At 43.6% G+C, this 27,106-nt stretch overlaps 1 protein-coding gene across 1 annotated transcript in view; it reads left to right on the top strand.

Moving 5' to 3' along the window:
• Positions 1-9,114: 9,114 nt before the first annotated feature.
• MCF2 (MCF.2 cell line derived transforming sequence) overlaps positions 9,115-27,106 on the top strand; it is a gene marked incomplete at both ends in the record, with an annotated part of 104,783 nt that continues 86,791 nt past the window's right edge. The window contains one exon of the mRNA XM_082681724.1: positions 9,115-9,232. Coding sequence (XP_082537850.1) covers positions 9,148-9,232 — 85 coding nt within the window. The remainder of the gene's footprint in view (positions 9,233-27,106) is intronic.

The raw sequence follows: 27,106 nt of genomic DNA, 5'->3' as shown, positions 1-27,106 counted from the left end.
TATATATATATATATATATACACACACAAATAAAACTGAATCACTTTGCTGTACACCAGAAACTAACACATTGTAAATCCACTATACTTCAATTTTAAAAAAAGAAAAAGAAAAAAATCTAATCAACACGGGCATGAACCCACGTCCCCTGCACCGGCAGGCGGACTCCCAACCACTGTGCCACCAGGGAAGCCCTTATACTTCAATTTTAAAAAAAGAAAAAGAAAAAAACTAATCAACACACACACACACAAATATTTGGCTTTGAACATGGCAGGCTAATTCTTTCTAGTAGAAGCTCCATTTCCCCAGCATTGTCCTTGTAAATAAAGTAGGTCCCCTTCCTTTACTGATACAGTGTATAGTTTATAAAATAGTTTTCTGCAAGTCAAGGCTATTCTACATTTGTAGTTGCTGACAGCAGGTTGGTTTTGAAACATTTTTCCATATATTCATGTTTAATCTGAAGTTAAGATCCAGGCGGAGAGACAGGCTGTGGTGTCCTGTGGTTCCTTTCGGCTGAGGAAGCAGAGAATGAGTAGCGACCGTCTTAAGGACCAACATTTGTGGTAAGGATTTCTTTGCCTTAGACAAATACAAGAAATGGGTTTAGGCATGATGGGTCCATCCTGGAATATTCCTATTAAGAGAGTATCCACCGTAGCCAGTCATTCCCACTCCTTTCCCCAGAATCCCACAGTTCTAGAGCCAGTGATTGCAGGACACAGCTGTTGAGTGACTGCAGCTCTTGTTAAGGTGTATTCATACATGCAGACTGAGATAACTTGCTTCAGAGTTCTCTGCCAGTTCTTTGTCTACTCTTCAGGGGTCTCCTAAAATAATTTGGGACCTCAGGGAAAGGCAGGCAAGAATTTCCCAGTTCTGGATTGGGACTTCACCAGTAGTAAAGCTGAGATTACTACTGCACCAGATCTTGTCCGCTGGTTCTTTGCTGGTCCTTTGCTGGTCCTTTGCTGGTCCTTTGCTGTCCGCTGGTCCTTCTCGGGATAGCTGTATGTTGGTGGGGGGGTCCCTGTGGAATCCAAGGGTCTCAGACTCTGAGCCCTATAGTGATTAGGACATGAGAAAGTGCCTCATGCTACCTGAACTTATGCAAGATTGGCTTGTAAATTTGAACACTAAATTATTCATTTTCAGTGGGGAAAAGACCTTTCCACTATTTGTGTCTAGTTCATTTTAAGCACAGCGTTTTCCCAGGACCAAAATGCCTGGAACCCACTTTGGTCCCCAGAAGGTGGCTGGCAAGCACAGACTTGGGGAGTAAAGAAAAACAGAAGGTCTTAAGAACAATTTTCTAAAAGAATATGGCGACCTTTCTCACATTTTTTTGGAGTGGTATCTATTGAGGCAAAACTTGACCTTTTCATTCTTGCTCTATAGTATTGATTTGTGGAGGGAGGAAGTTTCTGGAGAAGGAGTGGATCTATTTGTGTAAGGAGCCTGGGAGCCTTCTAAGAGTGAAGCATTGGAGACGAGAATTCTTTCTTTGAGGTACAGAGTTCTTAAAGCCTCTTTGGGTGGATCAAAAAGGCCCTGATGAAGGCTTACTGAAGTCAGTTAGACAGAGGTAGAAAGAGATGGAGCAGCGCCCTCTCAGAGCCCTCCGTTCTTATCCCACCGGAGCTGGTTGTTCTCCAGGCTCCCTGCACATCTCTCTTTCTAGAATTTCTTTTGTTTGTGCTCCTGGATTGGATCAATATCTCCTAGATTCCTTGTCTTCCTCTTTATTGATTTACTTCTTCATTTGGGGGGAATACATTCTCTAGTAACTTCCTAAGAAAGGTTTATGGGTAACAAGCTTTTAAAATATTATTCTTTGCATGTCTGAAAAATATCTTTAGTCTATCTTCGTATTTGTCTGAGATTTTGGCTCAGTAAAGAATTCTGAGTTGAAAAATATTTTCCCTCATAATTAAAAAAGTTTTTTGGTTTAAATATTTATTTATTTAGGCTGTGCCAGGTCTTAGTTGCTGCATGCATACGGGATCTAGTTCCCCGACCAGGTATCAAACCTGGGCCCCCTGCATTGCGAGCACAGATTCTTACCCAGTGGACCACAAGGGAAGTCACTGCCCTCATAATTTTGAATGTATTTTTCCAGTAGTTTCTAGAGTCCAGTATTGCTACTGAGAAGTTCTATGCCATTTTGACTTTTATTCCTTTGTAAGGGATTTATGTTTTTCCACTCTGGAAATATTTAGGTTCTTTTTCATATCCCTGGTGTCCTTAAAAATTCATAAGGGTGTGTGTCAGTGTACTTCTTTTTTAAAAAATCATCTTGGTTTGCATTTGATGGGCCCTTTTAATATAAATACTTGTGTTTTTCAGTTCTAGGAAATTTTTCTTCTATTTCTTTTATGATTTCTTTGAAATAGCCCCTCCGCATTTTCTCTCTTCTTCCTTTCTTGGGCTTCTGTGGGATGTTGGGCCTCCTGAATTCATTCTCTGTGTCTCTTTTCTTTCACTCAACACTTCCAGGCAATCCCACACTGTACGTTCCTAGAAACCCAGTTTTCCACTCTAAAAATAGTGAGGAAGGGGAGGAATTCCTACCTCCACTTCTCCTCTTTACTGTCATCTGATGACTTCAGAAAGAAAATAGATACAGGAGGCTCGTTAAGATGTGTTACTGAGACTAACTCCTGTGGAAGAGTAGGGAAGAGAAGGAAGATGGATTGGGCAGAAGTCAACTGGTAAAGTATCCTGAACAGAATCCTCACCCAACACTCCGGTAAGTTTTGGAGATGGGATCATTTGTCAGAGTGGTTCCTATTTGGAGCAAGAGAGCTGGATCCTGATACCCCGTGCTGTTCAGTCATTGGATGGGGTTGCCATTGTCAGGGGCCGTGACCTTGGCTTAGGTGGCTCTTTTCAGCTGAGGCAATTGCTGCGGGGTGCTAACAGCAGAAGACATTTAGCTGGTACCAGTTTCAACAGATGGGAGAATAAATCCTTCCCTCCTGAAGGAGGATCTGAGTGGCACATCACAGCTGCTAACGCATCAGCCCCCCTGCACCCGTCTGGTGCCCAGGAACCGGCTCAGACCAGCCTGTGAAAACCGACTCTGCACCTCTCTTCCCAACTTGGCACTCAGTGACATCGAGTTAGTAGTCTGAAATTGGCCCTTTTATGGAATTTTCAAAATGTTGCCAGTCATTTTCCGCTCTGAGAGCTCTCTTTTTTCTACTCTAATTATTCCTTTTTCATAGTATACTGTTTTTGTTTATAGATTATAAAAATGACTTGAATCTTACAGCATATAAACAATTAGCTTTTTTTTCTTTTCTTTTTTTTTTTTTTCGGTACGCGGGCCTCTCACTGTTGTGGCCTCTCCCGTTGTGGAGCACAGGCTCCGGACGCGCAGGCTCAGCGTCCATGGCTCACTGGCCCAGCCGCTCCGCGGCATATGGGATCCTCCCCGACCGGGGCATGAACCCGTATTCCCTGCATTGGCAGGCAGACTCTCAACCACTGCGCCACCAGGGAAGCCCAACAATGAGCATTTTAAAAAATATTTATTCACTTCCGTCTTTCGCAGTACCTGCTATCTCCAAATTCCAAGACTTTTCAGGGTTCTGCCAGGCAAACTGGCTCCCTTTGATCCATATCCGGTTTCTGTGAGTCCCACCCTCCCCCCATTCAAGCTACGGCTCTCTCACACCTAATCATCCTTTATCCTTTATCCCCCCTTTTAAAAAAAATTTCTAGGGCTTCCCTGGTGGCACAGTGGTTGAGAGTCCGCCTGCCGATGCAGGGGACACGGGTTCGTGCCCCAGTCCGGGAAGATCCCACATGCCGCGGAGCGGCTGGGCCCGTGAGCCATGGCCGCTGAGTCTGCGCGTCCGGAGCCTGTGCTCCGCAGCGGGAGAGGCCACAACAGTGAGAGGCCCGAGTACCGCAAAAAAAAAAAAAAAATTTATTTATTTAGACTGCATTGGGTTTCACTGCTGCGCGCAGGCTTTCTCTAGTTGCGGTGAGCGGGGGCTACTCTTCGTTGCAGTGTGTGGGCTTCTCATTGCGGTGGCTTCTCTTGTTGTGGAGCACGGGCCCTAGTTGCACGGTCTTCAGTAGTTGTGGCACACAGGCTTCAGTAGTTGTGGCACGTGGGCTCTAGAGTACGGACTCAGTAGTTGTGGCGCACGGGCTTAGTTGCTCCGGGGCATGTGGGATCTTCCCGGGCCAGGGCTCAAACCCATGTCCCCTGCATCGGCAGGCAGACTCTCAACCACTGCGCCACCAGGGAAGCCCTCTATAAAAATTTTGAATCACTATGCTGTACACCTAAAACTAATATAATATTGTAAGTCAACTGTACCTCAATAAAAAAAAATTCAGTGGTTTTTAGTATATTCACAGACTTGAGCATCCATCAGCACAATGAATTTTAAAATATTTCATTACCCCAAAAAGGAACTTTAATCCCCTTAGTTTTTACCCATACTCCCTCCATCCTCCCCATTCTCTGACAATCATTATTCTACTTTCTGTCTCTATATATTTGCCTATTCTTGACATTTCATATAAATGGGATTGTAAAACATGTGGTCTTTGCGACTGGCTTCTTTCACTTAAGAAGGGAACTCAAGATTTCACTTAAGATGAGAACTCTCAGGATTTACTGTCTTAACAACTTTCATATATAACATACAGCAGTGCTAATTTTATTTATCATGTTGTACATTACATCCCTAGTACTTATTTATCTTACAACTGGAAGTACTGGAAGTACCTTTTGACCACCTTCATCCCTTCATCCAATTCTCCCTCCCCCCAACCCCTGCCTCTGGTCACCACAAATCTGTTCTCTTTTTCTATCAGTTTGTTTGTTTGTTTTTAAGTATAATTGATCTACAACACTATGTTATTTCCTGGTACATAGCATAGTGATTCAATATTTCTATACATTACAAAATGATCACCATTATAAGTCTAGTTACCATCTGTCATCATACAAAGATATTGACTATATTCCCCACACTATACATTTCATCCCTGTGATATTTATTTTGTAACTGCAAGTTTGTTAATCTGAATCTCCCTCACCTATTTCATTCATCCCCCATCCCTTTTCCCTCTGGCAACCACCTGTTTGTTCTCTGTATCTGTGACTCTGTTTCTATTTTATTATGTTTATTTATTTAATTTTAGATTACACATGTAAGTGAAATCATATGGTATTTGTCTTTCCTTTGTCTGACTTATTTCACCTAGCATAATACCCTCTAGGTCCATCGAGGTTGTCATGAGTGGCAAGATTTCATTTTTGATTTATGGCTAATATTCCATTGTGTGTATATATACCTCATCTTCCTTATCCATTCATCTGTCGATGTACACTTAGGTTGCTTCCACATCTTGGCTACTGTAAATAATGCTGCAATGAACATAGAAGCACACATATCTTTTTGAATTGTGTCTTTGTTTTCTTTGGAAAAATACCCAAAAGTGGTTTTGCTGGATCATATAGCACTTCTATTTTTAATATTTTGAGGAATCTCCATACTGTTGGCCATAGTGGCTGTACCAATTTACATTCCCACCAGCAGTGTACAAGGGTTCCCTTTTCTCTACATCCTTGCCAACATTTGTGATTTCTTGTCTTTGTGATGATAGCCATTCTGACAGGTGTGAGGTGATATCTCATTGTGGTTTTGATTTGCATTTCCCTGATGATTAGAGAAGTTGAGCACCTTTTCATGTGTCTGTTGGCCAACTGTATGTCTTCTTTGGGAAAATATCTATTCAGTTCCTCTGCTCACTTTTTAATCGGGTTGTTTGTTTGTTTGGGTTGTTTGTTTGTTTGTTTGTTTTGTGGTATGCGGGCCTTTCACTGTTGTGGCCTCTCCAGTTGCAGAGCACAGTCATCCAGACGCGCAGGCTCAGCGGCCATGCCTTACGGGCCCAGCCGCTCCGCGGCATGTGGGATCTTCCCAGACCGGGGCACGAACCCGCGTCCCCTGCGTCGGCAGGCGGACTCCCAACCACTGCGCCACCAGGGAAGCCCAGGGTTGTTTTTTTTTTTTTTTTTTTTTTTTTTGCGTTATGTGGGCCTCTCACTGTCGTGGCCTCTCTCGTTGCGGAGCACAGGCTCCGGACATGCTGGCTCAGCAGCCATGGCTTATGGGCCTAGCCGCTCTGCGGCATGTGGGATCTTCCTGGACCAGGGCACGAACCCGTGTCCCCTGCATCGGCAGGTGGACTCTCAACCACTGTGCCACCAGGGAAGCCCTTGTTTGTTTTTTGATGTTGAGTTGTATGAGTTCTTTGTATACTTTGGATATTAACTCCTTACCAGATATATCATATGTAAATATCTTCTCCCATTCAGTAGGGAACCTTTTTGTTTTGTTGATAGCTTCCTTTGCTTTGCAAGAGCCTATTAGTTTGATTAGGTCCCATTTGTTTATTTTTGCTTTTGTTTCCATTGCCTGAGGAGATATATCCAAAAAATATATATATTGCTAAGACCAGTATCAAAGAGTATACTGCCTATGTTTTCTTTTAGGATGTCAGGTCTTAACATTTAAGTCTTTAATCCATTTTGAGGTTATTTTTGTATATGGTGTGAGAAAGTAGTCCAGTTTGATTCTTTTGCATGTAGCTGTCCAGTTTTCCTAACACCATTTATTGAAGAGGTTCTCTTTTGCCTGTTATATATTGTTGCCTCCTTTGTCATCGATTAATTGCCCATATAGGTGTGGATTCACTTCTGGGCTCTCTGTTTTGTTCCACTGATCTATGTGTCTGTTTTTGTACTAGTACCATACTGTTTTGATTAATGTAGCTTTGCAGTATACTTTGAAATCAGGGCATCTACTGCTTTTATATTTAGAAAATTCTTTTTCATTGTTAATTTTCTAATACCTTTCTGAACCTAAATTTATTTTTTTCTATTTGTTTCCTTCTTTATTTAGAAAATGTGTTACTAAAAAACAATTGCCCACTGTGAAAAATTTAACATAATTACTTATAAAGCAAAAAGTGAGAGCTCCCCCATAACCAAGTGACTCTCAGTTTCACTCTTCAGAGATCACCACTGTTAGCAATTTGTATCCTTCCCAACCATTTTCTATGCATATACATATGTATAGTGTTTAAAAACTGGGATCAAACTATAAATATTGTTTTGCATCTTACTTTTTTCACTTGACAGTATAGCAGGACATCTTTCCATATGTGGATCAATCACATTTTTTTTGTTATGCTAAGTAAAGCCTTCTCCACCCCACATTATAAAAAATATCCTCCTATATAGTCACCTAGTACTTTTATAGACTGCTATTTTTATTAAATAAAATAATAAATGTTATTTAAATAGACTGCTATTTATTTATTTATTTATTTATTTTTTTTTGACTGCTATTTATTTTTAACTTTAAAGTTGTAAAAGAACAACAACTGTAGCATCAGTGGAATTCTTAATGTCATCTTGTCCACAATAGAGGGGACAACTATAAGTCGTTGCTCCTCTTCCCTCTGCACATATTCAAGAGAGGGGCTGGAAAACATTCTGCCTGTGGACTGAGGCATTCAGACAGAGCTTAAACTGGTTAGAGGAAGAGGTGTGTGTGTGTGTGTGTGTGTGTGTGTGTGTGTGTGTGTGTGTGTGTGTGTGTGTGTGTGTGTGTGTGCGTGTGTTGTTTTCCTCCCCTACTTACTCTTGCCTTTTGTACTTGCCTGCACTCATTCTCTGGAGGTATAAATCAGTGATTCCCCATAGAGTGTTTAAAAGATGGACCTGGAAAGATTGGCCATCAGACCACTCTCTTGCCAGAAAATTTTGAAAAGGATAAGGATTAAAGAGAGAAATGGCACTTGCAATTCCCATAAAGATTTCTAGCATTGGAGCAAAATCGTGGCGAATTCCAACAGCACTGACTCAGTTTCAGACTTGCGTTTTTTTATGCTGACATCCCCTGGCCTCTCCTCCAGCAGCCGCGGCTTCCTGGGCAGCGCTCCTTTCCTTCCAGGCACTGCGGAGTCCCATCTTTCATCAACCCCATCCCTGGGGGCTTTGGGGCAAGGAAAGAGCTCCGGCTCCTTCCTTTCCCACTTGGCTTCTTTAAGGGGTCACCTCCTCTTGCCTTTCTGTTTTCTTGTGCTCTCTGTGTTCTTGAGACCTCCCGCTCGACGACAGGTCAAGATTCCAAAGCCCCTGAGGGATGGCAGCTCAGGTGTCTATACAGGGCGCTTCCTGAGACCCCAGCGTTCGAGAATCAGGGATCTGGAGGGCACAGGACTTAGCATCCCCAAGGGGTAGGAATGTGTGTGTGTCTGTTTGAGCTGGGGGTGGGGAGGGCATATTCTGGCTTCAGCACATACCCTTTCAGACTCTCCAGGGCTAGTGTCCTCTCGGCGTCAGCAAGGACAGCAGTCCCGGCAGGGCCACCTGCAAGCGTCCTCACGGAGCCACTCCCGCGCGTGGCGAATCTTTGCCTCGGCCAGTGCTAGCCAGATGCTAAGGAATCGCCAACAGTTGCAAGAGTTGCCATGGGAGTGCGAGGCCCGGCCGTCTCCTCCCACCACGTGTGCTCGCCTCGGTCGGCCTTCCCTCCCCTGACAATGGGCGTCTCTGCAGGGGTTCTCCCTTTAGGCTACCGGAGTCCCTCCCCACATCCCCGCCTCCCATCCTCCCGGGAGCTAAGGGGGGCGTGTGTGCGCTCCCTGGAGGAGTGGCCCTCGCGGCGGCCGCGGCCAGAAGCGGCCCACCGGAGCCCCAAACTTCGAGCAAGTTCCCGGGCTCCGGGCGCGCCGCGCTCTCGGCCTCCGGCGCTCCCGTCCCCACGAGCGGGCTCGGGAGGGCGGGCCGCGGTGGCGGCACGGCGGGGCCGGGCGGGCGGGCGTCAGAACTCCCCGCCCGTGTCCGGTCGCGCGGGGCCGGAGGCGGGGTGGAGTTCGGCAGCGGCCGGCCGGGCCGGCGGTCCCGGCCCGGGCTCCCGCGTGAGTATGGCGGCGGCGGCGGCGGCGGCGGACTCCCGGCCCCACCTGGGCTCGGCCTCCGGGCACGCGCCCCGGACCCCGGCGCCGCAGAGCCCCGCGCCGGGCGGCAGGACGCCGGGCCTGCCCTGGGACCCGGACGGCTGCGCGTTCGTGCCGGCCACCCAGGCCATCTCTCTGCAGGTGGACATGGCCATGGCCCTGCAGCGCGTACGGATTTCCGATAAGTACGGCAAGAGCTACCTCTGCCTGCTGCAAGCGGTCTTCCTCGCAGGTAAGTTCCCTCCTCGCGCACGCCGCCCGGCGGCCTCCGCCTCCCGCAGCGCTGGCGCGCCCCTCTCCTCCCGCGCTCCATCCCCGGCCGCCCGGCTGCCGAGCACACTTTGTCTTCCCTTCGCCCACACACGCTCGCCCTCCCCCGCTGCCAGCGCCCTTGGCCGGCCAGCCGTTTTTCCTCCGGCCCCGGGCCGCGCTGCAGCGGGACCGTGAGAAAGTCCGGGAGGTGGTGTGAGGACGTCTCCGCCGTGGCTAGTTCAGGTCTCCTCTCCGCTCCTCACCCGCTCCTGTGTGTCGCTGGAGAGATGGGGCCAGACGGTATCTTCCAACTCCGCATCCCGCCGACCAGAAGCCCCCCTCCCGGGGGTGCACTTCGCTTGTAATATCCCCTGAATGCTGCAAAAGCGGCGGCGGGGGTTGAATAATACTCTTGGGGAAACCAAATCCAAAAAGGTGCTGGGATTCGCAGACCCTCGGCGCCGCACTTGGAGGGGGAGGAGTTGTAGAGAAACCGTGCCGCCGCCGCCGCCGCCAACTCGGGCTTTCTTACACTCAGGCTGGTGCATCTTTCCAGCTGGGTCCATGAGTTTCCTGTCCCCTGGGGTCCTCACTATAGGACAGACAAAAAAGAGCCAACAAACCCACGCATCCTTTACTGCCACTGCCGCGATTTGGGTGAGGGATGTGAGCAGTGAGCGGGGGACGGTGGACGTGGTCACTTGCCAGCCGTGATGCACACGCGTCTACTTCGCCGGAGGTGCCAAGCTTTGGGGTTGGTGCAGCGGGGAAGGTGCAGCAGGCTCTGGGCTCTGAGGAGCTAGGTTCCTACGGGACCATGCGGACTGGGACTCGGGAGCAACCCGAGAACAGGGTGCAGCTCTGGTACCTTAAGTTCCGCCAGGGCTTTTCAGACAAGTTCTCAAGGTACTGCAATTCATGGACGTGTCTTCTTCCTCTGCTCCCGTGGTGGTTTTGCTTTAGCAGGTGTTCAGCCTTGCAGTGGGAGTTTTGGCACCCCAAAAATAGACTTGGTGACAATTTTCTGAAAATCAGGTAGCCCTCACACACGTTCCAAATGCTTTCCTTCCTTATTCGGGGCTAGCCTCGAATCCAAAGGAGGCCACGGCAACCCCTGTCGTTAGACCGCAGTAAGTCAAGGCTGCGGCCTGTGCGTTTTCAGGCCCTCCCTGTTTGGTATTTGGGGTGGGCACTATTGGTTTCCATGTGTAATCAACCATTAAGGGGAGTGCGGTGATGGGGCACACGCTCCTTCAGGTATTCAGCGTCTGGAATGGGTTGGGATGCTACAACAGACCCTCACTGGCAGCTGGGCAGCTCAGGGGAGTGTGGAAAGTGCTTTGTGTCTTGTGTTTGCCTCCTCCATCTTCCTGAGAGTGGAAAAACTCTCCATAGGAGAAATGTATGCTTTCTCACCAAAGTTCAATTAGCTATGCTATGAACTGCCAGTTGACATTTCTACCTCCAGTGATTTCTCTACTTCTATAGTGGTGCGGTGTTTTATCTTCCATACCTTTGAAGGCTCCTGCATGGTGGCAGTTGCCTCGACATTATGATGTGTCACAGCACCTAAATGACACCGGTTGCTGTGCTGTGTTTTTACACGAGCTTGTGGTGCTGTTCTGCCTTTCAGCATTTTTAGCAGTAACATCTACCGCTGGATGGACCAACAGAATGTCTTGGAAGTGGTCTGTAGCTATGCTGTTAGGACATGCACCCTAGGATGAGCGTTTTACGTGTGAAAAGATTTCATCTATTTAAAAAAAAAATTCCTCTACTTAAGAATATGTTTACAAGGTTTTTTACTGTGGTACAGAACTTTCTGAGAGATCATTTCAGTAATGACCATTTAGAGACTGCTCGCTACCAGGACATGCCACGGTGCAATAAGCTAATTACACCTGTTTGTGCAGGATCTGCTGCGGGGCAGCCAGAAATAGGATGGTTGACTCTACTTAGGGAGTTAAGGGAAGACTTTGGGGAGAGGGTGATGCATGATTTGAATCTTCAAGGATGCATACAAATGTCCAGGTGGACTGGGGATGGGGATGGAGTGTGGTGGGGAAAGGTAGGGAGAGGTTATCTAGGCAAAGGAAATAAGATGTGCCGAAACAAGCAGAAAGGTGACAGCATGGTAGGTTTGGGGAGTCGTTTCTTTGTTTCTTTTTCTTTTTTTTTTTAATGATTGGAGTGGAAAGTGTGGAAAATACAGGAGAGAGATTAATTTGGAGAAGTAGGCAGAGGCTGGATCAGGCATATTAAAGGGCTTTATTTGGAGTGCAATGGGGAGCCATTGGGGTGTTGTAAATAGGGGAATAGAGCAAGGCTGCTGCATATGGTTGTACAGGTTGTGCACTGCAAAACTGTGAATGATGCCCTTACTGGGGTGGTACAGGGCACGGTGTGCACAGTGGCTGGCAGTGCCAGTGCATGGCGGGGCTTGTTGCTTTTGCAGATACCACTCTGGCGGTTGTGGGGAGGACACAGTGTGTGGAGTGTGCCGAAGAGAGCCAGAAGACCGGAAGTAGGGGGGCCAGTTAGAGAGCAGTTGTAGCATGCTGGGCAAGAGTGGACGAAGGCATGGACTGAGTCAGTTCTGGGAATGGGGAGAAGGGGAGAAGCTGGAGGAACTGAGATGGTAGAACTGATTTGACTTGGTGACTCCTTGCGAGGTTTGAGGGACAGGGAAGGAGACTAGGTTAATTCCAGGTTTGTAGTTAGGGTGAAGGAGTGGGGAGAGATATCATTAAGATAGGGAATGGAGGATGGAGAGGAAATTTGGGGTTCAGAGTTGAGAGCTTACTAGAGCTGGGAAGAAGTGAATATTATTTCTTACAGTCATCCGTGGCGCTCATTAAACAACTCCTGGCACAGAAGTTCTTTCCTTAAATTACTTCTGTGGGTTGATAACTCAGTCTAGCCTAGACGGAGCCCACATTTATTATAAAATTACCTTTTGAACTTACCTTTAAATAGAGATTCTTTTTCCCCCCTCAAACTTTCCTCACCTGATGATGGGTGAAAAAAGAAAAAAAAAAAAAGAAAGAAATGTTTTGCGTTCCTTGAAGGACAAAAGGACTGGAACTATACTGATCTAAGGTAACCTCACATAACTCAGAGAAGTAGTTGTGAAAACCTGTTCACTGCAAATTTGTTTTTGTCAGAGTTTAGCTGTGTAAATCACAACAAAAGTTAATTATTCAATATACATGGCAACATAGTATAAAACTGTTTTCCAATGATGATGGGTCACTTACTGGGCAACACTAATTTCTGAGTTGTTCCGCATAACTGATTTTCTGGGTAACTGAGGTTCAGCACTTGCACTGCTTTTCCCTTGCCCCAGTCTCTAACCATTTTGGATGGAAAGCTTTTCAAAAAGATTATTTACCTTCCTGACTCCTGAGCCTGGAAATAATTGTATCTTTTCTTGATGATTCAAGATTATCCTTATAAGAGCATTAGTTATTTTAATTTGCTGTATATAGTGTTGCCTCAAGGGCTCCTAAAGTGTGGCGGGTCTGTTTGTCCCTGCATTAAATTGGGCACAGATGTTCTGCTTCTTAATTGGTAACGCCTGGTTTTCTAATCGTTCCATATATCCCCTCTCTGTTAGTTGCCATTTCTTGCTGCTGTTATTTTAACTCTTTCTACCAGCCAGCAGTTACTGCCTAAGCCTCTAAGCTCCCTCCTTCGTTGCCCCTTCTGATGTGTTGTTATGAACTAGGAAATGAGATAACCAAACTTGTTAGAGTTGTTTGCAGAATACGAGTAAATAGACTATGAGTATTTGGGGAGCCTGCTTCTACCAACGTATAGGACCTTGAACACATGGACTCTGTGATATCTCTTCCGGTTGCATTAAAAGTTTTTTTTTTTTTTTTTAAATTGAAGTATAGGGCTTCCCTGGTGGCGCAGTGGTTGAGAGTCCGCCTGCCGATGCAGGGGACACGGGTTCGTGCCCCGGTCCGGGAGGATCCCACATGCCGCGGAGCAGCTGGGCCCGTGAGCCATGGCCGCTGAGCCTGTGCATCCGGAGCCTGTGCTCCGCGACGGGGGAGGCCACAGCAGTGAGAGGCCCGCGTACCGCAAAAAAAAAAGAAAAAAAAATTGAAGTATAGTTGACTTACTGTATAATGTTAGTTTCAGGTATACAACATAGTGATTCCATTTTTTATAAATTATCCTCCATACAAAGTTATTACAAAATATTGGCTGTGTTCCCTGTGCTGTACATCACATCCTTGTATCTTATTTTACACCTAGTAGTTTGTACCTCTTAATCCCCTTCCCCTATCTTGCTCCTCCCTCCTTCCCACTCCCCTCTGGTAACTACTAGTTCGTTCTCTGTATCTGTGTGTCTGTTTCTGTTCCTAAAAGCTTAACAAAGTTTTTTCCTAGTACTTAGTTGTGTCCTGGAGGGTTGATGATGTTTTTGTTTTGTTTTGTTTTTTGGCTGCACGGCTTGTGGGATCTTAGTTCCCCAACCAGAGATTGAACCCGGGCCCTCAGCAGTGAAAGCGCAGAGTCCTAACCACTGCACAGCTAGGGAATTCCCTTGATGCTGTTAAAAATGTTATCAGTGAAACATGTTCTCTCATAAATTAAGCTATTACAGTATGTGAAATTGTAATAGTTTACTGTCTCGTAAAACAAACAAATAAGCAAGTGTGTTCAAAATCCATCAGAAAATCGAGATGCATTTTATCCATTGCATTTCTCAGGCATGCCTGCAAGTGCTTGGCACTAGGAGGCACTTCAGTCTTTAGGAGTTGCCCCCAGGGATTGAAAGCAAATGTCCCTCTACAGCATCTTCTCAAGCAAGCACCCTCTGAAGGCTCAATAAAAAACCTGCTCCCCACCTGCCCCAGCGCAGAGGCAGAGGTCAGCCCCCTAAGAGAGATGCCTCTTATCTGATCGCTGCCAAGGTCTTATCCGGAACCCGGCAAGAGGCCAATGTCACAGCCCTTCCTTTCATTTATTTTTCACCCAAGCCCTCCCCTCGTTGTATATGCATGATGAATGTAAGGATCTGACTGGCTTCTTGTTCCTTTCAGGACTGGGAAGGTGACACTGAGCAAAGACCTAAGGGATTGTAGGATGTCACCAAGAGGGGGGTCTGAGGGAGTGTTCTGGGCAGAGGGGATAATCGATGTAAAGGCGTTGAGATGACAAAGTATTGACAAGTTCAAGGAATGGGAGGAAAACCAGTGTGGCTGAAGCAGTGTGTGTGTGTGTGATGAAGCCAGAGAGGTAACGGGTCTGGGTCGTATAGGGCTTGGTAAGGACTTCGGCTTTTACCCTGAGTCACATGAGGAGCCACGGGAAGGTTTTTTTTTTTTGTTTTTTTTTTTTACATCTTTATTGGAGTATAGTTGCTTTACAATGGTGTGTTAGTTTCTGCTGTATAACAAAGTGAATCAGCTATCCATATAGATATATCCCCATATCTCCTCCCTCTTGTGTCTCCCTCCCACCCTCCCTATCCCACCCCTCTAGGTGGTCACAGAGCACAGCACCGAGTTGATCTGGTTTTGAGCAAAGGAGTGATGTACCTTGCTCTGCATGCTATGTGGAGAATGAGGTAAAGGCAGGAGAAAGGTGAAAGCGGGGAGACCAATTAGGAGACTGTGACAATCGATGATGGTGGCTTAAACCAGAGAGTTGATACTGGAGGTGGTGAGCAGTGGTGAGAGTCGGGGTATATTTTTGAAGGTAGAGCCAAAACGATTTGCAAATGGTTTCAATGTGGGCTATGAGAGAAGAAGGGTGTCCAGGATGGCAGGAATTGTCACGGATGGAGATGGAGATGCCGGCAGGGAGAGCTGGGTGTGGGGAAATCATGAGGCTCTGAAGTTTGGTTTGGGGGGAGGAGTTCCCTGGCGGTCCAGTGGTTAGGACTCGGTGCTTTCACTGCTGTGGCTGGGGTTCAGTTGCTGGTCAGGGAACTGAGATCCCACGAGCCGAGCTGGGCGGGTCCCCTGCAAAAAAAAAAAGAAGTTTGGTTTGGGACCTGCTAACTTTGAGGTGCCTATTCGATGTCCACGCAGAGATCTTGGGTTGGCAAATGGATATAGGAATCTGGTCTTCAAGGAAAGGATCTGAGATGGGGATATCAATTTGGGAGTCATCGGAGGTGGTATTTAAAGCCTGGATGAGTGAGTATAGAGAAGAGATCAGTCAGAAGAGACAGTTGTTTGTTTCCCCCAGTGAAGACTTGGGGATGACCTCTTCCCCAGAGCAACATTCAAGAGAGCACAAGGGACTCCCCTGGTGGCGCAGTGGTTAAGAATCTGCCTGCCAATGCAGGGGGGAACACGGGTTCGATCCCTGGTCCGGGAAGATCCCACATGCTACAGAGCAACTAAGCTCATGCACCGCAACTACTGAGCCTGCGATCTAGAGACCTCGAGCCACAACTACCGAGCCCGCGTGCCACAACTACTGAAGCCCGCATGCCTAGAGCCCGTGCTCCGCAACAAGAGAAGCCACCGCAGTGAGAAGCCTGAGCACTGCATCAGAGAGCAGCTCCCACTCGCTACAACTAGAGAAAGCCTGCACGCAGCAACGAACACCCAACACAGCCAAAATTAAAAATAAATAAATAAATTTATTAGAAAAAACATAAGAGAGCACTAGTGGAATCAGTGCTCCAAAAAGACAGATCATTTCTGTGGTTTGTTGTTGAAATGTTTGCACTGTCCGATTTGCTCACAGGTCACTTTGGCTCATATTCCTTTGCTCAGAGTATGGAACCAACATAATCTGTGCCCGGGGGTAAAGAAGAGGTCTACGAGGAAAGCTCTCCAAAGAGAGAAACTACACTTCAGTGCTAAACGAGCCTTCTTTATGCGGCAAGAAATCTGCAGTAGTCATTTATGGCTTAAGTTTCATGATGCAGATGAATTCCTTCCCATCTTATTCTTTTCTTCAGTAGGAATATTAAGCAGCCACTGTTGCTTCCCAGTTGAGAAGACCTTTATCCGTTACCTCCTTTCATTTTCAATACATGATATAATTTTCTTTAAAACAATTATATTTTAATGGAAAAATCAAAAGCTGATGTGAAATTGGAAAGAAGGATCAGTTTATACTCATAATAAAGTTTGGGGCTTTATAAAATAGTTGGATTAGCAAATATAGTGACACTTTAATATATTGAAATTTACTCTGAAAAGTAATTATCTCTTTTCTGACTTTCTTTCAAATATTTATCAATGATACTCTTACCTCTGCCAGGAAGAAATTAAGTTGGCTTGTTAACCCTGCAGATGCTGGGAAACCAGATGTTTTAGCAGCACTTATAATTTACATTTGTGTATTTGTCTCTGGAAAATTGTGAGCCAGCAACTTGATAGAGATATGTCTGCTCCATTTTCAGATAATTTTTTGCACTAATCTGAAAAGGGAAGGAGAGCCATTCCCAGCAAGGAGGAACAGAAAAGAGTTTTCTTAACAAGAAGGCACACGGGGAAAACAGGATCCCATTCAAGTTTTTTTTAACAGCTCTATTGAGATATAATTCACATACCATACAATTAACCCATTTAAAGTGTACATTTCAATAGATTTTAGTATAATCACAGAGTTGTGCATTAATTACCACAAGTTTAGAACATTCCCATCACCCCAAAAAGAAACCCTCATACCCATTAGCCATTGCTCCCCATTTCCTCCCAACAGCCCTTCCCACCAGCCCCTGGCAGCCACTAACACACTTTCTCTCTTTAAAGATGTGTCTATTCCACAAATTTCAGACAGATAGAATCATAATAGATGATCTTTTGTGACTAGCTTCTTTCACTTAGCATAATGTTTTCAAGTTTCATCCATGTTGTAGCATGTGTCAGTATTTCATTCTTTTTATCTGGCTAAATATTTTAATTATCCATTCTTCAGTTGATGGACACTTGAATTATTTCCACCTTTTGTCTATTATGAATAATGTTGCTATGAATATTCTTATATAAGTTTTTGTGTGGACATGTTTTCACTTCTCTTGAGTATATATCTAGGAGTGGATTTGCTAGGTCATAGAGTCACTGTATGTTTAATCTTTTGAGGAACTCCCAGACTTCCAAAGCAACTGTACCATTTCACATTCCCACCATCATTGTGTGAGGGTTCCATTTTCTCCACATTCTTCTGAGAACTTGTTAATCTCTGTCTGATTCCAGCCAGCCTGCTGGGTGTGAAGTGCAAAGTGGTTTCACATTGTGGTTTTGATTTGCATTTCCCGAATGGCTAGTGATGTTGAGCACCTTTTCATGTGCTTATTGGCCATTTGTAGATCTTCTTTGGAGAAATGTCTATGAAGATTCTTTGCCCATTTTAAAATTGGTCTATTTCTGTTTTTACTATTTAGTTAGTTGTAAGAGTTATTTATATAGTCTGGATTCAAGAATCCTTATTAGATATTAATTTGCAAATATTTTCTCCCATTCTGTGGATTATCTTTCATTTTCTTGATGGTTTCATCTGAAGCACAAGCGTTTTTAATTTTGAAGTCAAATTTACCGATTTTTCTCTCTTTTTTTTGAGTTTCTGTTTTCAGTTCTTTTTTTAAATTGAGGTATAATTGACATATAACATTATATTAGTTTCAGGTGTACAACATGATTCAATAGTTGTGTGTATTGGAAATGATTACCGCAATAAGTCTAATTAACATCCCTCACCACACATAGTTACAAAAATTTTTTTCTTGTGATGAGAACTTTTAAGATTTGCTCTGTTAGCAACTTTCAAATATGCAGTAAAGTATTTAAAAAAATATTTATGGGGACTTCCCTGGTGGCACAGTGGTTAAGAATCTGCCTGCCAATGCAGGGGACACGGGTTCGAGCCCTGGTCCGGGAAGATCCCACATGCTCGCGGAGCAACTAAGCCGGTGAGCCACAACTACTGAGCCCGAGTGCCACAGCTAATGAAGTCTGCGTGCCTAGAGCCCATGCTCCATAACAACAGAAGCCACCGCAATGAGAAGCCCACGCACCGCAACGAAGAGTAGCCCGCGCGCAGCAATGAACACCCAAAGCAGCCAAAATAAATAAATAAATAAAATTAAAAAAAAAATATTTATGTATTTATTCATTCATTTATTTATTATTTATTTTTGGCTGCATTGGGTCCTAGTTGCGGCATGTGGGCTCTTTGTTGTGGCGCGTGGTCTCTTTCACTGAGGCACGCGAGCTCAGTAGTTGTGGCGCACGGGCTTAGTTGCCCCGCGGCATGTGGGATCTTAGTTCCCCGACCAGGAATCAAACCCATGTTCCCTTCATTGGAAGGCAGATTCTCAACCACTGGACCACCAGGGAAGTCCCAAGTTTTTTTTTTTTTTCCTTTTGCAGTACGCGGGACTCCCACTGTTGTGGCCTCTCCCGTTGCGGAGCACAGGCTCCGGACGCGCAGGCTCAGCGGCCATGGCTCACGGGCCCAGCCACTCCGCGGCATGTGGGATCTTCCCAGACCAGGGCACGACCCGTGTCCCCTGCATCAGCAGGTGGACTCTCAACCACTGTGCTACCAGGGAAGCCCCCAAGTATTTTTTTTTAATTAATTAATTAATTTATTTATTGGCTGTGTTGTGTCTTTGTTGCTGCACGTGGACTTTCTCTAGTTGCAGCAAGCAGGGGCTACCCTTCGTTGCAGTGCTCGGGCTTCTCATTGCAGTGGCTTCTCTTGTTGCGGAGCACGGGCTCTAGGCACGCCAGCTTCAGTAGTTGCAGCACACGGGCTCAGTAGTTGTGGCTTGCGGGCTCTAGAGCACAGACTCAGTAGTTGTGGTGCACGGGCTTAGTTGGTCCGCGGCATGTGGGATCTTCCCAGACCAGGGCTCGAACCTGTGTACCCTGCGTTGGCAGGTGGATTCTTAACCACTGCACCATCAGGGAAGTTCCCCAAGTAATTTAAACTATAGTCACTCTGCTGTACATTATATCCCCATGACTTATTTATTTCATAACTGGAAGTTTGTACCTTTTGACCCCCTTCACCCATGTCTCCCACCCCATCTCATCTCCCACCTCTGGCAACCACCAATCTGTTCTCTTTGTTTGTTTTATAAGATTCCACATATAAGTGAGATCATCATATGATATTTGTCTTTCTCTGTCTGACTGACTTCACTTAGCCTAATGCCTTCAGGGTCCATCCATGTTGTCACAAATGGCAAGATTTCCTTCTTTTCTATGGCTGAATAATATTCCATTATATATATATATATATATATATATATATATATATACCACAGCTTCTTTATCTATTTATCCATTGATGGACACTTAGGTTGATTCTATGTCTTGTCTATTGTAAATAATGCTGCAATGAACATGGGGGTGCATATATCTTTTTGAGTTATTGTTTTCGTTTTCTTTAGATAAATACCCAGAAGTGGAATTACTGGATCATGTGGTACTTCTATGTTTAATTTTTTGAGGCACCTCCATACTGTTTTCCATACCAATTTACATTAACACCAGCAGTGCACAAGAGTTCCCTTTTATCCACATCCTCTCCAACACTCATTTCTTGTCTTTTCGATAATAGCTATTCTAACAGGTGTGAGGTGGTACCTCATTGTGCTTTTGACTTGCATTTCCCTGATGAGTAGTGATGCTGAGCATCTTTTCTTGTACCTGTTGACCTGTTTTTTTCTCTTCTTTGCTTTCAGTGTCATATATAGGATAATATTGCCTAACCCAAGGTCACGAAGAATTCCATCTATATTTACATCTGAGTTTTATAGGTTTAGGTCTTACATTTCAGTCTTTGATCCATTTTGAGTTGATTTTTGTACATGGTGTGAGCTAGGGGTCCAACTACATTCTTTTAACCATGTGCATATATACAGGTGTTCCCAGCACCATCTGTGGAAAAGAATATTCTTTTCCCACTAAAATGTCTTGGTACTCTGGTTTAAAATCAGTTGATCATAGATGTAAGGGTTTATTTCTGGACAATTCTATTCCACTGATCTATCTGTAAGTCTGTCATTATATCTGTATCATACTGTAGATCAATTTAGGGAATGTCTGAATCTCATTTTTTTAGTTGTACAAATTGAGGTTCCCCCCAATACAGGGCATTCCTCTTTAAAGTATTTGGGAATTATTTACTCTAATGCTTTTCTGGCCCATCAGTGCTCACATTGAATGATTACTCGCCTGTAGATTTTCAAGAGTTCAGTTATGATTATGATACATTACTTCATTCTTATTATGGGAATTATTCTACAGACCCTGCTAGAAGCTTTTAAGAGGCATAAAACAGTAAATATCCACAGGAGTTCTCCCAAGGGAAGACAAATTCACAGTGAAGACAAAAACAGCAAAATATAATCACAAACTCAATTGCCTTAGTGCTTATGATTCAACATTTGGCATGTGAGTCTGTGTGGGACTAGAGTGGGTTAACATACAGAAAATGAGAAGCATGTGTTTTATACCACATTGACCAGGAATCCGCAAAAGACCTTTCCAGGCTGGATGAGACCATGTGTCAATCAAATGTATAATCCCCCTCCCTGTGGCAGGAGATGTCTTTCAGGAAAATAGATTGCAGTGACTACACAGTTAAGCTTGGGCCAACTCTGCCGTGGATTTGCTGATGCTTTAAGCAGGAAAAACATTTTCTAATCTCGATTTTTACATACAGTAAAGCACCACGTATGTAGTTCTCTTTATGGCACGATTCAGTCCCTCTCAAAATTTACCTATATGTATTGGGTTCCCGAGTAATGAATTCACTAGGCTGTAATTGTTAGTCAGGTTCCCAAGACAATGGCAGCTCCCGCCCCTGTACAAGGAAAACATGCTGTCTCTGTTGGGTGGCTTTTAATCTGAAGGAGGGAGGAAGGAAGAGCTTTCCATAGTCACACTCTTAAACACCTGCAAGAGACACAGGCGAGGCCCAGCAACCTGGGACACCCAGCTCCTGGGTGGAGGTTCCACCTTGTCACTGCCTACCCGCTGAGCCTCATTTTTCGAAATCATGTGCTTTTTGGCTCTCTCCCTTTCATCCCTCTCTCTTCTTGGTTTTCTCCTCTTTTTTATTACTCCTTTTAAACATTTCTCTCTTCCTTGCCTAGTGCCTTAGGTGCTGCTTCTTTCTGTATGTGTGTGTGTGTGTGTGTGTGTGTGTGTGTTTTGCTTTTGGTAAGGGATTATCTTTTATTTTTCCATTTTCTTGTGACTTTATTTTTTCTCTGTTCCAATAAAACTTTATTTACAAAAGCAAGGAGTAGGGCGGATTTGGTCCCCAAGCCATAGTTGGCCAACTGCTGCTCTAGTGAACTCTGTCATACACCTGCCTTGTTAAAAGAATCACCTGGCCTTTGGGGTGAGCTACAGATTCCATTGTCTTTTTTCTGATTCAGATTTAGGATGAAGCCCAGGAATATGCATTCTTTTCAGACGTATCAGGTGATTTTTTTTCTCAAGGGACAAGTTGGGGAAACACTGATCTAGGGTATAGTTATTCTTGCTTTGTAATATTAGAAAACCACAAACGTTTATTTCCAGTTTTAACTGATTAATAATGACTTTTCCAATACGTATCTGATCAAGGTTGAGTCGAAAGGACTTTACTATTTGGTTTCAATTTGCTTTGGCAGATTATTCTGATTTATATTATTATTTAAATGAAGTATAGTTGATATACATTATATGTTATAGTTGTATAAAATTTACAGTTTTTAAAGGTTATACTCCATTTATAGTTATTACAGAATGCTGACTATATTCCCTATGTTGTACAATATATCCTTGTAGCTTATTTTATACATAATAGTTCTTCTTAATCCCCTAACCTTATTTTGCCCCTCCCCCTGCCCTCTCCCCACTGGTAACCACTAGTTTGTTCTCTATATCTGTGAGTCTGTTTCTTTTATTATATTTAGTAGTTTGTTGTATTTTTTAGATTCCACATATAAGTGATACCATACAGTATGGTACTGGCATAAAAGCAGACACATAGATTAATGGAACAGAATAGAGAGCCCAGAAATGAATCCACACTTACATGGGCAATTAATCTACGACAAAGCAGGCAAGAACATACAATGGCGAAACAGAGTCTCTTTGATAAGTGGTTCTGGGAAAACTGGACAGCTACCTATAAAAGTATGAAATTAGAACATTCTCTAACACTATCTACAAAAGTGAACTTAAAATGGATTAAAGACCTAAATGTAGGAATAGAAACCATAAAACTCCTAGAGGAAAACATAAGCAGCACACTCTTTGACATAAATCATAGCAATATTTTTTTGGATCTGTCTCCTAAAATAAAGGAAATAAAAGCAAAAATAAACAAATGGGACCTAATTAAACTTGAGAGCTTTTGCACAGCAAAGGAGACCACTGACAAAACAAAAGGACAACCTACAGAATGGGAGAAAATATTTGCAAATGATATGACCGATAAGAGGTTTATATCCAAAATATATAAACAGCTCATACAACTCAACATCAAAAAAATGAACAACCTGATTAAAAAATGGGCAAAAGACCTGAATAGACATTTTTTAAAAAAGGACATGCGGATGGCCAACAGGCACATAAAAAGATGCTCAACATTGCTAATCATCAGGGAAATGCAAATCAAAACCATAATGAGGTATCGCCTCACACCTGTCAGAATGGCTGTCATCAAAAAGACCACAAATAACAAACATTGGCGAGGATACGGAGTAAAGGGAACCATCGAACACTATGTAAATTGGTGCAGCCACTGTGGAAAACAGTATGGAGGTTTCTCAAAAAACTAAAAATTAAAAAAAAAGAATTACCATGTGACCCAGCAATTCCACTCCTGGGTGTATATCCCAAAGAAACAAAAACACTAATTCGAAAAGATACATGCACCCCTATGTTCAGACCTTTATTTGTTTATTTATTTATGGCTGCATTGGGTCTTCTTTGCTGCTCACGGGCTTTCTCTAGTTGCAGTGAGTGGGGGCTACTCTTCGTTGCGGTACATGGCCTTCTCATTGTGGTGGCTTCTCTTGTTGCAGAGCATGGGCTCTAGGTGCATGGGCTTCAGTAGTTGTGGCATGAGGGCTCAGTAGTTTTGACTTGCAGGCTCCAGAGTGCAGGCTCAGTAGTTGTGACACATGGGCTTAGCCGCTCCGTGGCATGTGAGATCTTCCTGGACCAGGGCTCGAGCCCATGTCCCCTACATTGGCAGGTGGATTCTTAACCACTGCACCACCAGGGAAGCCCTTATAGCATTATTTACAATAGCCAAGACATGGAAACAACATAAATGTGCATTAACAGATGAATGGATAAAGAAGATGTGATACTTGCACGCACGCACACACACACGCACGCACACACACATGCACACACACATACTGAAATACTACTCAGCCATAAAAAAGAATGAAATTTTGCTATTTGCAGCAACATGGATGGACCTGGAGGGTATTATGCTAAGTGAAATAAGAGAAAGACATTTTCTTTTGTTTTTAAATTAAATTATTTATATGCAATCAGTTTGGGATTGTGGAACTTTTCTATGGATATAGATACATTAATTCAATTCAACATGTATTGATCACCTCCACTGTTGGGATATTTCAGTGAACAAAACCCACAAAAATCCCTGCCTACAAGGAGCTTATTTCTAACTGGTGAGAACAACAGTAAAGAATCCATGTCGGGCTTCCCTGGTGGTGCAGTGGTTGAGAGTCCGCCTGCCGATGCAGGGGACACGGGTTCGTGCCCCGGTCCGGGGCACAGCTAGGCCCGTGAGCCATGGCTGCTGGGCCTGCACGTCCGGAGCCTGTTCTCCGCAACAGCAGAGGCCACAACAGTGAGAGGCCCGCGTACCGCAAAAAAAAAAAAAAAAAAAAAAAAAAGAATCCATGTGTATCTAAGCATTTTACCAAGCTGGGATCTTCCTCCTTACCTTGAACTGTGACTTGCATTTGAATGTGTTTACTTAAAAATGATTTCATATTGAAATGTGTGATACACACAAGAGTACAGGAAACATAAAATATATAATATAAAATCATTTTGTTATGCTATTAAAATTTTTTCCTTTCATGGAAGACAAAGATACACATTCAGGGACACTGGGTTCTCTGTTCATCAGACGCTCACTTGCACTCCTGATAGTTAAGCTGAAGAATTAGCTACTCAGTATCAGTCTGATGACAAGAAAAGCCATAGGGAGTTATTTTAAATAATATTTCCCATATTTAAACTGAAATGGTGTGATTATATATTCTTAGACTCTTTGATGACACTGAAAAGTAATATGTGTATTTGCAGGACATCTTTGTGTTTGCACGTGCCAGCCGGATCACGTGATTAGTCACAGAGCAAAAAGCAGCGGCCCTGTTTTTCTTTGCCGTTTTGCACTTGTCAGTTTCCAACAGAGGGTCAGTTTTGCTTCCTTCGTTAACACATTCCAAGGACCATTGACAGATGTTGTGTGTTCTTTTGCATGCCTTATAAGCTAAAGTAAGTCATTTTAATCGGATTTACCATTGCAGATGCTGTGTATTTCAAAATTAGATTGTCTGAACCCAAGAAGAGATGAAATAGCCACGGAATAGACCTGGCATTTGGTCATATGTCTACATGGATATTGTGAGTTCTAATATTAGTGGGTCATCTCGTCTTCTTTTATAGCTTATGCTTTAAATAGCTGCTCTCCAAAGGCTTGATGTTATAATAAAAATTTTGAAAAGAGCCTAATGTTAATATTTACCTGTTACTAAGTTAGTGTGTTTAGAATCATCTAGTGGTGGCGGTAGTGATTTTAAGCTCATGTTCATTTGCCTGCTCATTTGCACCGTGGGTACTTGAATGAGTATGATTTGGATGAATAAAGTGATGTCCCTTTGATTTACATGCTTTTTTCTCAAATTTCTATTGTTAAGAAATAATTTGGAACATTCAAAATTGTGTGATGAAGACGTGTTTTGTTTAAACTGTGCTCTCAGAAGTACCCACGGAAGCAAATTCTGAAAGACATTTATTTTCATAACAGGTAATGTATGGTTTTGAAGATGATGCATAATTGTATATAACATATATGAAATATGTATATAATATATATCCTCATATACATATTAAAAAGCCCTTTACCAGAGTTCTGGCATTTAGCAAAGATCCTGTCAATTTTTATGGAGTATAAATTTTAAAAGACACACGATCAAGTCACAAAAGCGCTTTCACAGTGAAGAAGAGTAAATAAAGGCTCCACGCTGCAGTTTTTAACCACTTCTTATCAGTGTGAGCTTCTTCATATTGCCTCTTGACTTTACAAGTGATATGAAAGACGGCAGAATGAATTTTCAGAACCAGCCATTTTAATTACATACTTATTATTTCCAATCATCTGGACTATACGCATGCACAGAAACACATACACATCGGAGTTGGCAAAAGTTACAGAAATGAACAGTTCCGTTTCATTTGTCTCATGCATGACAGGCTGAGGGAGCTCACTACCACTTACTCCCCTCCTTGGAAGCAGGTCAGAGGCCATCGACCTTGGTATAGTGTTGAGTCATTGCTGCACACTGAAAATGCTGCAAATGAATGCCGGGAGGTATTCAGCACAGATTAGGCCACAAAACCATTTTCTTCCCTTTTTTCATACGTTATCTATTTTATCAGTTTAGTGCTCGATGTTCTTTCTCTGTGTGCTCACAGTATCCTAGGCTCAACACTATTGTAACACTTAGCTCCCAGATGAAGAGCCCATGAGGCTGGGCCAGTGTTTTCACTGGTTTCTGTGTCCCCAGCGCTGCTTGGGGCATGGCAACAGATGGGAGTCTAACAAAGGTTTGTTGAAAGAAGAAATACACAAATGATGAGAGTGGCTGATAGGTAAACGAAAAGGACACTTAAAGTTGTTTTGAAATGTGGATTCCTGATTTGTATTCCTATTCTCTCCTTCCAGCCTCTCATTCCTTCCTTCCCTTTCCCATCATCCTTTAGAATTCCACTTCGTGCTACTGTGGGTAAAATCATCCCACGGTTTTTCCCTTCAAAGCACAATTTCAAAGGTTGAGCATCCGAGGACAGCCAGATCTGTGGATGTTCTTCCCTGAATTGGAAACTGTTCATTCTTAAGTGCCGTGTAAGTGGGTTCTAAAACACCGCTGAATGCATAGTAGGTACTCAGGCCACACTTGCGAATGTTTGAGTTGACATTATACATGCCTTTAACGCCACCGCAGAGTTCCTGTGATCTTTGTTGTCACATCTAACTGATTTTTCTGTTTCCATTTTAGCCTGTGTCTAGTCACTGCATTTGCCCTTCAGCTCTATCACGGTAAAACTCTCCCTGATATGTTTTCTTTCAGTGATCACTAAAACAATTTTTAATGTGGTCTTTCAAAATGGATGCTTCATAAGAAAAGAAATCTGTGATAAGAGCCACGGCCAAAACCAAAACATCTATAATGATTACGCACATACAGGTGCATGCTAACGTCGATGTTTTAAAATTATTGTTTAAGTGGTGGGTAGAAAATATTATCTTACTGTCCTTGAATTTTGCATTTCAAACTTTACAAATGCCGTTGAGGATCTTTACAAATGTTTATTGACCATTCCTATTTCCTTTTCCGTGAAATGCCTGTCTGTGTTCTTTTTTCCCCCATTTTTCGGTCATGTGGTCTGTCTTTTTTTTTAATTGACTTACAATCTTTTATACATCCTTGATACTATTTGTTTGTCACTTATATGTATTGCAGTATCTGCTTCTAATTTGTGGCTTGTCATCATTTTCTTTATGATAGACATCATCCTTTTCTTTCATCATCCTGATGAAAGAAAACTTTAAATTTAGTGTAGCCTAAATTATCGATCTTTTCCTTTAAGCTTTC

Source organism: Grampus griseus (assembly GCF_964374135.1).
Source record: "Grampus griseus genome assembly, chromosome: X".
NCBI classification, from domain to species: Eukaryota; Metazoa; Chordata; class Mammalia; order Artiodactyla; family Delphinidae; genus Grampus; species Grampus griseus.
Note: the sequence above shows the minus strand (reverse complement) of the source record. Positions and strands in the feature narration are given on the sequence as shown.